The sequence below is a fragment of the Lycorma delicatula genome, chromosome 3, assembly GCF_047948215.1.
Source record: "Lycorma delicatula isolate Av1 chromosome 3, ASM4794821v1, whole genome shotgun sequence".
Taxonomy (NCBI): domain Eukaryota; kingdom Metazoa; phylum Arthropoda; class Insecta; order Hemiptera; family Fulgoridae; genus Lycorma; species Lycorma delicatula.
In genome coordinates this window covers 95,817,958-95,832,657 of record NC_134457.1, presented here as the reverse complement: position 1 = coordinate 95,832,657, position 14,700 = coordinate 95,817,958, and the positions used below count along the sequence as shown (strand labels likewise).

The window sequence follows — 14,700 nt, the reverse complement described above, 5'->3', positions numbered from 1 at the left end:
ATGAAATTTATTTTACGAATTTTTTATTTCCTCTAGTTAACGCAAATTAAAAGTACTTATTTATTTAAAAAGAACTAATTGTTATTATTATTGTATTAGTTTTACTGAACGGAAACTTTTGGTAAGTTAAAAAATATATATATGTGTGTGTTTATCCTTTAACTCTTGACTATCCTTTAACTATTTGAGCAATCAAATTAAATTTGTTATTGCTGCTGCTTTGTAATATCCTGCAAAACATTTTGCAGGATAACATTTTGATTGTTCCTCTAACCTTACAATTTCTTTGACTCATCTTCACTAAAAAAAATTGTAAGTATTGAAATGTCCAGTTCTTTCATTTTAAAAATAATTTCAAACAAAACACTGTATTGTGTTACGAATTTAAGGCCCTCTAGTAAAATAGAAATAACAAATAAATAAGGAAATGTACCGGTGTTGTTTTTTTTTTTTTGTCAAGTCTATTTTTTACTCTCCATTATTAAGATTCTGGAGATTACTGGATAATAGGTACAGATGATTTGGTGGGGCAGAGTCAAATGAAACTTTTTGCAAATATCTCAAAAATTACTCATTTTACAAAAAAAAAAAATGTTTTTCATATCTTTAAAACTATATTCTCTACACTTTATCTTATTTTTGGTTTTGTAAGATAAACTAACCAAACTATGTCTTTTTAAGAATTTTTAACATTATTTTAACGGATTTGTGAAATAATGTTTGTTAAACTTTTACGATCCCTTTTATCAGTAAGGTTATAAGAAAAATACAACACTCACCAAATATTTAAATTTTAGAAAAAATATCTTAACTGCAATTTTTCGTTTACTTTTATTACTTACTATACCTTCATAATTGATAGGGTAAATTAAATGGACGAAAGAAACCAATAATTTCTAAAAACATATTTTTTGGGAGGGACATTTCTGTTGTGAATGTAGATACATGTAATAATTAAGAATTGTTTTCAAAATTGAATATGTTAAATTGTCAAGCATTTATGTATTTCAAACTATAAATATATATATATATTTCAATTATACTTCTTTTTTATTTTTCCGTAACAGATAGAAAAGATCTGATGTGAACACCATATGACTTCCTTGTACGCTTATTAAATTACATACACACATTTTTGCTACGCTTCATTTAAATTTATTTCATTTGAAAGTGAGATACGATCCTCCAGTTCTTTAATAAAGTGAACAGTTACACAATTCCTGAAATATTAGTTTTTATTAACATCAAATATTAATAAAACATTAATTGTTAATGTAACAATATTACATGAAATATTAGGATAGAGTAAAAATCCCATTATTATTCGTATTACTAGATCAGTATTATTCGTATCTTCGTGAGTGGCTCATTAACGAAAGTTTAAGATTTTTGGTGTCGTGTAAATAAAAGTTAATTCTGTAATATTAAAGTTCTGTAATAATATTACAGAACAGTAAATCACTACGTTGAAACCTTTTAGTTTATTATTATTATTCGTCTGAATAAATAACATAGCATTATAACCAGTCATCTATCATAAGCCGTATAATCAACTCATATCGTGGTTACTAGCAGAAGTTTAGAGTAAAGTGATTTTACTTTGCCTTTCTCACTGGGAAAAATATATTACCATGTCTAGCCCGTCAAATTGGAGATGATGTTGAGCTGAATAAAGATATACCTTTATTTACTTACCTTTCCTAACCTTTATTCAAAGATTTTTTAGAAACTGCAGATAGGGTAATGATTTATTTTTATTTATCCATTTCAAGAAATGTAGCTTATTTGTGTGAGTATTCTATACTTATATTTGTACAGTTTACGAGCACTAGCTCTTATGAGCTAATGGAAAGAACTGCTTAAATTGAAAGGGAGAGATTTCTCCGAATATTGACTTTAACTGATAGGAATAAAATTACATCTCAATTCGATCCGTAACTTTTTTCCAATTTTTATACAGACTGTTTCACGAAGAATAAAAAAAACTTTAAGAACACATTCTTCTGGTGAAGGTAAGGAAGATAATTCATAAAAGTATAGGATTGGAAATCCTTCGTTTCGCCGACAGTGAGTGTCGGCTGGCGAAAAATTTTGCCCTGATTTCTGCACCTTCGGTAAAATTAAACCAGACTGTAATTATATGAAATTTGACCTAAAAAATAATTAAAAAAAAAAACGAAACAGAAGTAGTTCTGGGACTACTACAGTCCCAGAACTGTAGTAGTTTTTGAGAAACCGGGGGTAAAAGACAAAAAATTGGGATCGCTATTTTATGTTTGGCGTAAAATAAATTTGTTAACTGGGTAAGAGTCACATAAATTTAAATAAAAAACCTTTTAGATAATTTGATTCTGATTTAATCATTGCTAGATACAAGAAAAGAGTTAGAAGAATTCTTAACGAGGTACAACTAATAGAAAACAACCTTATTGAAATACGAAAGTATTTATTTTTTGTATTGAAAAATATTATTCATCGGATAGAATGCTGATTCATTGTGACGGAGGACATTTTCAACAATTAATTTTTTAGTAAGTTGGTTTTATTTTTTGTGTTTGTATATGTTATTTTTTAAACATTTCATATTTTGGAATATTTAAAAGTTTTTCATTTAATACCTAGTTGTAATCTGTCGGATTTTGATGGGGTTTATTTTTAAACTTTCAAAATTCTTACATTTGTGTTTGGCTTTGGGAACTTTATTTATACTATTTTACTCAGAATTAAATCCTCTATAGTTTTGTTTAAAACCTTTATATTTATTACCCATTTAACAAAGTTATTTTACACTTAACAAAAAATAATGTGTTTTTCGACCCCGATCTTTTATTTTTTACTCCAGATTTCGTAAAGATTACTAAAAATAGAGTTCTGGAACTGTTTTAAAATTTTTCAGGTTACATTTCATATAAAACTACTAAATTTACTCCATAATTGGATCTCAAGAATTAAAGTCTAACTTCATTTTACTGAAGGTTCAGAAATCTTAACTAAATCGTTCTTGTTAGCCGAAATTCGCTAATGAATCTTACCTTTGTTTACATGAACCTTTTCTGTATTTTTACCAGTAGAACATGTCCTGAAATTTCGAATCACTCTATTTATCTTTTTTTTACTTTGTTTAGCTACATGATTAGTTTTCTTTCGATTTTTAAAATTATTTAAATATATTGAAAGACATATACTATGAGGTTCCTTATAATCAATCCAAACTTGCCTGCGGGGGTGACAAATGTTAGCAGCTCCGTTTCATCGATAATCCTCTTAATGGAACTCGATATTACCACAAGGGTATTAACCTCTCCCTGTGTCGAGTCATAAAAGATAGTGAGCCGACGCTTTTTTCTTGCAGGATCATCCCTCCCCATGATTACCTAATCCTCTATTTTGATATCTGCAGACTTAATTTTACTGGCCCTGCTGGTGGGGGACCCCGCCGTGCTCTGTTGAGCGAGATCATGAAAATAAACTGTGTCCTATTCGTCACCTGTGAGCTCCCTGATCAATCTCACCTGCGAGATTATCTCTGTCGGCCACCTCTTGGCCAGAAGAGTCGACAACCCCACATCTGTCAGCTTCTTTTGAAGTGCCTCGCTTATTTCGAGCTCCCTAGGACACTCTGTTTGGGTGGCCTGGATAATTTTTTTATCGGAGGAGAGGTCTCCCTAATGTCCTTGAACCCGTTAAAGATTTTAACTAGCTCCTTCTCGTGATGAGCTATGTGACTGGCCAACCCAGCTCCCAGATTCTGTTTTAAATGAAGCATCAACAATCCTAACTAGTCAGTCATTTTTTTATAAATGACATTTGTAAAGACAAATGTAAACACAGACATAAACACTATGTCAGACAGACTGTAAACACTATGTTTTTGTAATTTACCATAACTATAGATTAAGAAGAGAGTAAATGTCTTATGAGTAGATAAGTGAGATATCTACTTTCTTCTTAATGTATATTTAAAGTTAATAAAGACCCCCTTCTAGACCCCTTCTTGCCTTTAAATTTAGCTCCGGGTGTTTTCGCCGGCCTAGAAGTACCAGGTCTTTGGCCCTCTTCTAGCGGCAACAATCTTCTTCTCTCCATTCTCAAGGGGATGACTGGATCTCATCGAGGATACTAAAATCCAGGTCAGGGTCGGAATTTGCATCCAACGACACCCCCACACGAAATTTTTTGCGGGGGTCGGGGAGGAAGTAAAATGTATCCTCCCAAAAATCAAATATAAGCTTTTTAGGGTGGGTAAGGTTGGAGAATGACCTGTCACGGAAAGAACCAAAAGGGATTGTAGGAGGAAATAATTAATAGTTATTGGGATGGGAAGTACCCCCTATATACCAGGTGGGACTTAGAATAATTCACAATTCACTCACCTGATCGAAGAATGAAAAAATTTCAAAGTCCTTGTTTACACTTCTTATCAAGTCTTCCTAATAGATCACGCAGAGCGAAATGTTGCTCAAAAGTATACCTTAATACCTGGGGTATTAAGGCTGAAACCGTAAAAATCTAAATAAAAAAGTAGTCCGTTGTCCAATTCACTCAAACTATATATACACGTTTGCCTTCAGCTGCCGATCGTCCAAATCAAGAAATACACCAAAAAACCCGAATAAAACACTAAAGAACGAGAAGGACAAAATACACACAACCTCTCAGTATAGAATTTCCTACTCAACTACACAACTAATTATTTAAGAGAAAAATACTGGTCAATATTTATGTTATTTTTGTACTGGTATTTTATTTTTGTTTTTTTTTTGGTTTTTTTTTGCTTTAATGGGCAGTTTTAATTTTCTTTCTCGGAATTGTTTAAATGTTAAAATATCACCAGCTGTCACTTCATTTTCTGGAGTCCACTTCATAAACACACTCAAAGCACTTTCGTGATCTATGGTAATTGTTCATTTTCCACTGGATATTTGCGTTTTTTTCTGTAAATGTAAAAGTAATAGAGAATGAGTTGGCCACAGATTTTTCCGAGACCACACTATTGTTTTCGTAGGAATTTTTTCCCATTCTTGTGCGAGATCAAACTTGACGTCTTTCTGATTACTTTTACCACTGATATTATCGTTTACAAATTGTTTATTTTTACCCGATTTTTTCGCACATTATAAATCGCTGCCAATCCATTTCCGTACAGTGAAGCTACGTCACCAGTTGTTTCACCTTTGTCAATATTTTGAAGAATGAATTTCTGCTTTTTGAAATAAACTTAGTGTGATGTGCTTGCATTTTTGTGGTTTCGACATCTTCAAAACTAAAAACAACGAAGTTCGGATACCGTTTAAGATACGGAAAACTGGACACTTTAAGGAAAATGAAAACGTTAAAATGAATGTCACAACTAAACACGGCACACGATCATGCGATACTGACACGTGTAGTAGGATACAGTAAGAAGTTAAATACTGTCTGCAGACTCCGGAACTGTACAAGTCTACAAATGTACAAGTACTATACAAATCTCTTGTACGTGGAATACAAGACTATTCCACTTTACCACACGGCCTACTCACTTAAAATAACATATTCACCACTCGACCGTGGCGTTTCTCTGTTTTATCAGTTGTCACGGCGTGCGTAAAAGTCGGAAGTAAAAAAAGAAGTGGCATTACACGGATTGCCTCAGAAGTTAGACGAAAAGTGTCGGATTACTAGAGGTCTGACTAAAGAAGGTCGGATTATACATGACCGACTGTAAACACTATATTTTTGTAATTTACCATAACTATAGATTAAGAAGAGAGTAAATATCTTATGAGTAGATAAGTGAGATATCTACTTTCTTCTTAATGTATATTTAAAGTTAATAAATTTATAAATAAAATAATTTATTAGTTAATCATAGTTATTCTACATCATTCTTAATTTTTGGTATAAAATAATTTTCCTAAAATATTCCTTTCTCATCTAACATAAACAAAAAATAAGTATCAGTAATCGGGCGTTAGTTTTCTTGTATTATTTGTGTAAATAATTATTCCTATAAAGATTTAAAGTACTGGAAGATTGATTTAGCGTAAAAGCAGCCTCCTTTAGTTGAAGTTTTTCTTTACCATCTCGAAAAGCTTTAACTGCCTTCCAGAAAATATTCTGCGTAAGAAATTTCTAAAAGAAAAAGTATTGAAGTATGGAATTTAATCCGTTCGTTTTAATATTTATAATTCTCCCAGTTAATCTGTACTTCATTCCTTATACATTTTTGAAAGTCTTATCTGTAGCAATCATTAAATTTTGAACAAATAATCATCAGATAATCCAAGGAGCCAATTTTTGGTTATTCTTTAAAATTAATTTAACTTATTAATGAGCTTATTAATGAAGGTAGGGTATTATTTATTAATAAATGTTCATTTATATTTTTAATTTGTTTCTATCTTCTAAATTTGTTATTTACTTGTTTTAAAATAACTTTAAAATCTATGTATTTTAAAATTCTTCCTATATATAAAATATATAAAATTATATATAAATATAAAATTCTTCTTATATGTATATATACTGATGAGACATGAAGAATGAAACAGATAAAAAGTTCACACGTAATAAAGAAAAAGTTCACACGTATAACATAGGTTTGGAAACGCTTCGTTAGAGAGTCTCGGCTGACGAAATATTTCGCTATGATTTCTGCTCCTTCAGTAAAATTAAGCCAGACTGTTTTTCTCGAAATCCAAATTGAGGGGTAAATTTAGTGGACTTGTATGAAACGAAAACTAAAATTTGAAAAAACAGAACTGTATTTTAATATTTTGAGCAATTTGGGGAAAAAAACCAAATTTTTGTGGTCGAAAAATACACTATTACATGTTTGGCATAAAATAACTTTGTTGAATGGGTAATAAACATAAGTTTTAAACCAAACTTGTAGAGAATTTGATTCTGAGTAAAATGGTATAGTGTGCACAGAAAACAAAAAAACAGATGTAAGATTTTTGAAGTTTGTTGAAAATAAAACATATCACAATCAGATAGGTTTTAAATATGTATTAAATGAAACGGAATTTCAATTACCAAAAAAATTAAATATTTCAGAAAAAAAACAATCAAAATTAAAAAAAAAGATAAATAAAATAAAACAACAATCGATATAACAATATAAGACATGTTTAAAGCTGTCAGCTTGTATGTTTGTTCGTGACATTAAACTAGTGGAATTCAATGATCCTTTTTTTTAAGAAATATTGTACAGGAAGTTTTTCTTGTGATCTCATTGTAAGTATTTTCCACATAATTTTAGTACACGATTAAAAAATACTAAGTTTATGTAGAGGATTTTCTTCTTTTTTTGTTACCATTATTATTTCTTAGTATTGATTTATTTTAAAACAACTAAATGTAATTCTGTTACTTAAAGTATTTTCAAGCGTAAAGTCAAGAAAATTACTTGGAAAACGTAAGATAAAATATGTAAATATTCCCTTATTCCATAAATTCTTAGGTAATCTTATTTTCCGTTTCTTTACTTGGCTTTTTTGCAATTATTTTCATATTTTTATCACGATGCAGGTTCTCCTCTGCAATTATTACGACCCGTTTCTTTTTCATTCGTTGGTGTTTAAATAGGCTTCTCAAAATAGTGAATAATACAAATAAGATATGGAAATGTGCTAAAACAAAATAAGATGGATAGGAAAATAATATCCTTAGGAGTAAAATCAATTCTTAAAAAGGTCTGCACTTAAATTTAAAATTAATATTTTTTAAAATTTCTTCTTTTGAAAACAGGTTGAAAAAAAAATGAAGTTCAGTCATTTGTTGGAAGTATGTTTATTTATAATTTGAGGGTCGATTTTTAGAAGGCTTATTCTAAATAAATAAAAAATAAAAAAAGATTGTTTTAGTGGAAATTTTTTAAATGCAGATTTATTATTTTTAATACTTTTATTTTGATTTATTTATTTTTTTTTTTTTGAGAAATGTATTTTTTTAAACAATTATAATTTTTGATAATAAATTAAAAAATATTTCAGAAAAATTTATTGCATTGCTTCTTTTAACTTTTTTTTTTGAATTTAATAAATCCATATATGATTTCTTACTTTTGTTTTTTCTTCAAAATTATGCATATAATAATTATTTTTTATGTTGATAAATTGATACCCCTGTTTTTTTAACAGTGATGCAATAGAAGTTTAGGTGACAATAAATTTAAGGTGTTCGTGAAATATTTACCAAAATCTTTTTTAAAAAAGTATCCAATTGATGCGTAGTTGTTTTTCAGGATCTAATTTTTTAGTTATTTTTGAACTTTTTTTTATTTTAGGCATATAAATAAAATTTGGAGGTGATCTTCTAATAATACATTTGTAATTCTTTTGAAAAAAACAAATTATTGTAAGCTGATTAAAATTTAATAGTGCATATGTATAACTAAGGGTCTGAAATTTTTCATCTGAAAAGATTTGATTAAATATAATCTACCAACTGCCTTGAATTTTCTTCGGGGTGTATTTTATGGATTCAGTACAATTAAAGTACGCTTACCAAACTTGGATTTATACGTTTTTTCTATTTGCAGAATGTAAGTATTTTTTTACTAATTTAATTTTTATTATCAAAATTTTTAATTATTTTTTAACTTTGTTACCGAATAGGTAATAAGAAAAAAAATGATGGGGCTATTTTTACAAAGTTAAATACAGTTTGACACAGCATGTTTTATTCCTGTTTTTTATTATAAACAACATAGTTGTGGTTTTAAACTGGTATCCTTTAGGTTTATAAATATGTGTGTGTATATGTAAGTGCGCGTTTGGGTGCTCACATATAGTTATTTTGGCGAATTATTATAGAGATTTAATTTTCTGATAATATTTTCTTATGAAGTAAATAATCCTAGGGTGCAGGATCTGGTTAGTTAGTAGTATAAGTAATAAACGATACTCTTGGTTGTGTATATATTCTACTTGCCTTGTAATAGGTAGCACACATTCTTTCTTCAGTCCTAACAAAGTTGTCGACCACGAATAGACGGATTCAAGTTCGCAACCTACTAGTCTACATAGTCGTTGCATTTTAATGTAACTTAAAATAATTATTGTGCGCGTATTTTTTTTTTTGTATTTTATAATTTTTAATGAAACTATGGTAAGATTATTTATTATAATTTTTTTAAGTTATCATTTATTATTTTATTTTCTATTTTTATATCGATTTATTATTGTTTTGTTTCAAATAAGTTATTGCATTTTCATTTAAACCGGTCGTTAAAGATTTTCAGAAAATTCTTAAAAATCAGCTTTTAAGTCAATGATTTTTGTGAAAAAAAAATTGATTGTGGGGCGCGTCACATCTTATTTAATTATAAAAAAAAACAAAATTACAGTAAAACTTTGATTAGTTTGGCATAACATATATTTTAGTGTAATTTGTTCATTGATAGTACAATTATTTTGTGTGTTATGGGAAATTATAGATAAGACTAAAATAAATGCTTTACTAACGTAAACAAAGCCATAATGTTCGGTTTAAATGATAATTAATTTTTTATGATTATTTACTATTTTGTGGCGTAACTAACTTTATATTAATTTTAAATCGTAAATTTGCTTTAATTAAAAGACAGCTAGAAGGAGTAATAGTGCTAGATCGCTTCATCAGCAATAAAAGTTTTAATCACCATCAGTAAAAACAACATTTCTTAGAAAAGTACGGTTTAATGAATTGAAAATAACGGTATTTCCATTTTCCTTACACAAAGCGAGATGGTTCATAATTTACCTATCTACAACAAAAACAGCAGTCAAATACCTTTCCTAATCACAAGATCGGAATTTTTCAGTGTCACTCAAGAAATCCAGGAACGAATAGATTCATAAGAAATTCGATTTAAGATTCAATTAGATGTCATTACCTTTAATGAAGAAATTCATTTGTTATTCTTCATATTCTCCAACCTTTCAACTGGTTGGCAACTGTCCATCTGACTTGTTATAAGCCATTCTTCTTATTGCTGCATAAATTTCTGTTTCAGTATTGTTAAGAGTTGCTTCAAACATTGTTGCCTGTATCCGCCTTGGATACCTTGTCCGAATGTTACTTTTTGAAGAATCTTCATCATAGTCTGTTCTTATATATTCCCGAATCGAGATTGTTTCCTATTTAAAAAGAAAATAAATAAAGTTCTCAATTTTTTTTGGTCTCTTTAGGTTGATATTAATTAATCGATACTGTTTCTCTTTTTTTATTAGTTATTATTTTAAATTATAAGTTTATATTAATCATAGTAAAATTTTCGTTTTTACGTTTTCTTTATTGATATTTTCTTTCATTTATTTAGTGATTTAAAATTAATTACTGAAAAGTTGATCTAATATTTTAACAACTAATATTGAAGAGCTACAAAAGTTTCCTTCTTAAACTTGTTAAACTTATATACGATTAGCTCGGTAAAGATGAAAAATGAGATGATGAAATATTGTAATATTTGGTAAAGAAATTGTCGAAAATCTTTATTCAAAGTTTTTCAACTGGAAAAATGTCAAATTTTTCAGTTTAATTGGAGAATTGTTTATCGGGCCTGGATTCTATCTAATTTTTGTGAAATTAGTTTAAATTATGTGATAACACTTAGGTTAAAATATTTAACAACTATAATAATAAATTTCATAACCAGAAAGTATTTTTAGATTAGTTTTATGATGAAAATGAAAGTTAATTTAAAAAATAATTAGAAAATTTATTTGATATTTAAATAAAATCGCCTGATATTAAAATTACTCTCCACCTAGGGTTTGTCTGAATCGTTTCCAACCACCAAAGAATACCGATATCCACAGTATATTATTCAAATCCATATAAAAGCAACTGACTTTACAAGGACTCGAACCATAGAACTCTCGATTTCGAAAATCTGCTGATTTTGCGATGACCCCTAGACTAGCCTTCAGCCTTTGGTTTAACCACTAGACTAACGTAGGGGGTTAGTCAGCTCTTACCTTGCACCATAGAATACGTGGAAAGAATAATGTTCTTTTAAGAAATCTGAACTGTTTATGGAATGGCTACTTAACTTTTGAAGGAAAAGCAATTTTAATTGCTGATCTATCGGAGTTGGTCAAAATAAAATGTTTGATCAAAGCGAGATGACTTATACCGAACGAAAACAACTGTTAAATCCCCTTTCCTAAACACTAGGTAACAGATTCTGGAGTTTGTTAGAAAATTTACGAGACTCAATAATTTATTGGTTAATAAGAAATACAATTTAAGGTTCAATTAAATATCATTACTTTAAATGAATAGAATTAAATAATTTATTATTATTATTATTATTACCATTATTTTATTATTATAGAATATACTGTTCCCTTCCTAGGTAAAAATAATTCAATATTCTGAGGTATTGTGGATAAGACGTGCTTCCGTTGCCAGGCGTGGATTTTTTTTATTATTTCAACGGTTTAAAATTATAATCCAAGTAGATCTTCTTGTGTTGTTAAGATTATAGTGTCAACTAAAATATTTTGTTTAATATTTAAAAACTATAAATCTTGCAAGATTTTAAGCTTAATTTTGTTTTTAATTTTAAATTAATTTAAATCAAAATTAATTTTTAAGTTCATCTGTCTTCATTTAACTGATTTTTAATAAAGGAGAATCCATTTACAACCTCGTGATTATATATATATATATTATAGTTAAAAAATGATTTTTACGTATCACCCAGTTCTACGATAAATCATATTTTGATTTTTAATCATGTCTCTATAATGATTTGATTATTCTATTGTAGCGTATTTTTAATTTAGAAAAGTGGTACTCATTTCGAATGGTATTCTCTTTTTATAACTTTCTTTTATTTCATAGCATAAGTTCAGTGGTCTCTTTTTAATCTTATTTCAGATTATTTGAGTAGAATAATTTTTTTCAGGAAAAAATTACATAAGCTCTAAAGACGATATTATTTACTTTTTTTGTTAATACTGATTAGTACTGGAGTGTAAAGCGTTATAATGTAAATCTTGAAACAGATAAAAATATATTGTAATGTTAAAAGTATTGTAAAGCGAACATTTAGAAAAACTAGTTGGAAAACTTGAGAATAGTAATAACATATATAAAAAGTGTAAATTCAAGCTCTTTAACAATCTCTCTTTTTAAGCCATTTTTCCAGATTCCATCTTTTATTTACGGAAAGAGTTTCTAAGACATTAACTTATAAAGATTTACAAGATGCAGGTTTCTCGCCTTTTGCAAATTTTTTTTTCATTCGGTCAGTGTTTTTTGTTGGCTTACGTATATTTCAAATAATAATGTAAAACAAAGATTTTTTTTTTGTCTTCAGTCATTTGACTGGTTTGATGCAGCTCTCCAAGATTCCCTATCTAGTGCTAGTCGTTTCATTTCAGTATACCCCCTACATCCTACATCCCTAACAATTTGTTTTACATATTCCAAACGTGGCCGGCCTACACAATTTTTTCCTTCTACCTGTCCTTCCAATATTAAAGCGACTATTCCAGGATGCCTTAGTATGTGGCCTATAAGTCTGTCTCTTCTTTTAATTATATTTTTCCAAATGCTTCTTTCTTCATCTATTTGCCGCAATACCTCTTCATTTGTCAATTTATCCACCCATCTGATTTTTAACATTCTCCTATAGCACCACATTTCAAAAGCTTCTAATCTTTTCTTCTCAGATACTCCGATTGTCCAAGTTTCACTTCCATATAAAGCGACACTCCAAACATACACTTTCAAAAATCTTTTCCTGACATTTAAATTAATTTTTGATGTAAACAAATTATATTTCTTACTGAAGGCTCGTTTAGCTTGTGCTATTCGGCATTTTATATTATTCCTGCTTCGTCCATCTTTAGTAATTCTACTTCCCAAATAACAAAATTCTTCTACCTCCGTAATCTTTTCTCCTCCTATTTTCACATTCAGTGATCCATCTTTGTTATTTCTACTACATTTCATTACTTTTGTTTTGTTCTTGTTTATTTTCATAAGATAGTTCTTGCGTAGTACTTCATCTATGCCGTTCATTGTTTCTTCTAAATCCTTTTTACTCTCGGCTAGAATTACTATATCATCAGCAAATCGTAGCATCTTTATCTTTTCACCTTGTACTGTTACTCCGAATCTAAATTGTTCTTTAACATCATTAACTGCTAGTTCCATGAAAAGATTAAAAAGTAACGGAGATAGGGAACATCCTTGTCGGACTCCTTTTCTTATTATGGCTTCTTTCTTATGGTCTTCGATTATTACTGTTGCTGTTTGGTTCCTGTACATGTTAGCAATTGTTCTTCTATCTCTGTATTTGAACCCTATTTTTTTTTTAAATACTGAACATTTTATTCCAGTCTACGTTATCGAATGCCTTTTCTAGGTCTATAAACGCCAAGTATGTTGGTTTGTTTTTCTTTAATCTTTCTTCTACTATTAATCTGAGGCCTAAAATTGCTTCCCTTGTCCCTATACTTTTCCTGAAACCAAATTGGTCTTCTCCTAACACTTCTTCCACTCTCCTCTCAATTCTCCTGTATAGAATTCTAGTTAAGATTTTTGATGCATGACTAGTTAAACTAATTGTTCTGTATTCTCCACATTTATCTGCCCCTGCTTTCTTTGGTATCATAACTATAACACTTTTTTTGAAGTCTGACGGAACTTCCCCTTTTTCATAAATATTACACACCAGCTTGTATAATCTATCAATCGATTCCTAACCTGCACTGCGCAGTAATTCTACAGGTATTCCGTCTACTCCAGGAGCCTTTCTGCCATTTAAATCTTTTAATGCTCTCTTAAATTCAGATCTCAGTATTGTTTCTCCAATTTCATCCTCCTCAACTTCCTCTTCTTCCTCTATAACACCATTTTCTAATTCATTTCCTCCGTATAACTCTTCAATATATTCCACCCATCTATCGACTTTACCTTTCGTATTACATATTGGTGTACCATCTTTGTTTAACATATTATTAGATTTTAATTTATGTACCCCAAAATTTTCCTTAACTTTCCTGTATGCTCCGTCTACTTTACCAATGTTCATTTCTCTTTCCACTTCTGAACACTTTTCTTTAATCCACTCTTCTTTCGCTAGTTTACACTTCCTGTTTATAGCATTTCTTAATTGTCGGTAGTTCCTTTTACTTTCTTCATCACTAGCATTATTATATTTTCTACGTTCATCCATCAGCTGCAATATATCGTCTGAAACCCAAGGTTTTCTACCAGTTCTCTTTGTTCCGCCTACTTTCGCTTCTGCTGATTTAATCATTTCGTTTTTAACATTCTCCCATTCTTCTTCTACATTTTCTATCTTATCTTTTTTACTCAGACCTCTTGCGATGTCCTCCTCAAAAATCTTCTTTACCTCCTCTTCCTCAAGCTTCTCTAAATTCCACCGATTCATCTGACACCTTTTCTTCAGGTTTTTAAATCCCAATTTACATTTCATTATCACCAAATTATGGTCGCTATCAATGTCTGCTCCAGGGTAAGTTTTGCAGTCAACGAGTTGATTTCTAAATCTTTGCTTAACCATGATATAATCTATCTGATACCTTGCAGTATCGCCTGGCTTTTTCCAAGTGTATATTCTTCTATTATGATTTTAAATTGGGTGTTGGCAATTACTAAATTATACTTCGTGCAAAACTCTATAAGTCGGTCCCCTCTTTCATTCCTTTTGCCCACCCGTATTTACCTACTATATTTCCTTCCTTGCCCTTT

General features: G+C 29.5%; 1 protein-coding gene across 2 annotated transcripts in view; it reads left to right on the top strand.

The window, feature by feature from the left end:
* Positions 1 to 14,700, top strand: part of LOC142321798 (phospholipase B1, membrane-associated-like) — a 113,686-nt gene that overhangs the window by 18,429 nt on the left and 80,557 nt on the right. Inside the window, exon 1 of one of the 2 annotated variants that reach the window (XM_075360198.1) lies at positions 8,935 to 9,096. The exons of the other annotated variant lie outside the window; for it this stretch is intronic. Within the exon in view, the coding sequence (XP_075216313.1) occupies positions 9,094 to 9,096 (3 nt within the window). The 5' untranslated portion in view covers positions 8,935 to 9,093. Of the gene's footprint in view, positions 1 to 8,934; positions 9,097 to 14,700 lie in introns of those variants that run through there. 2 annotated transcript variants of the gene reach the window in all.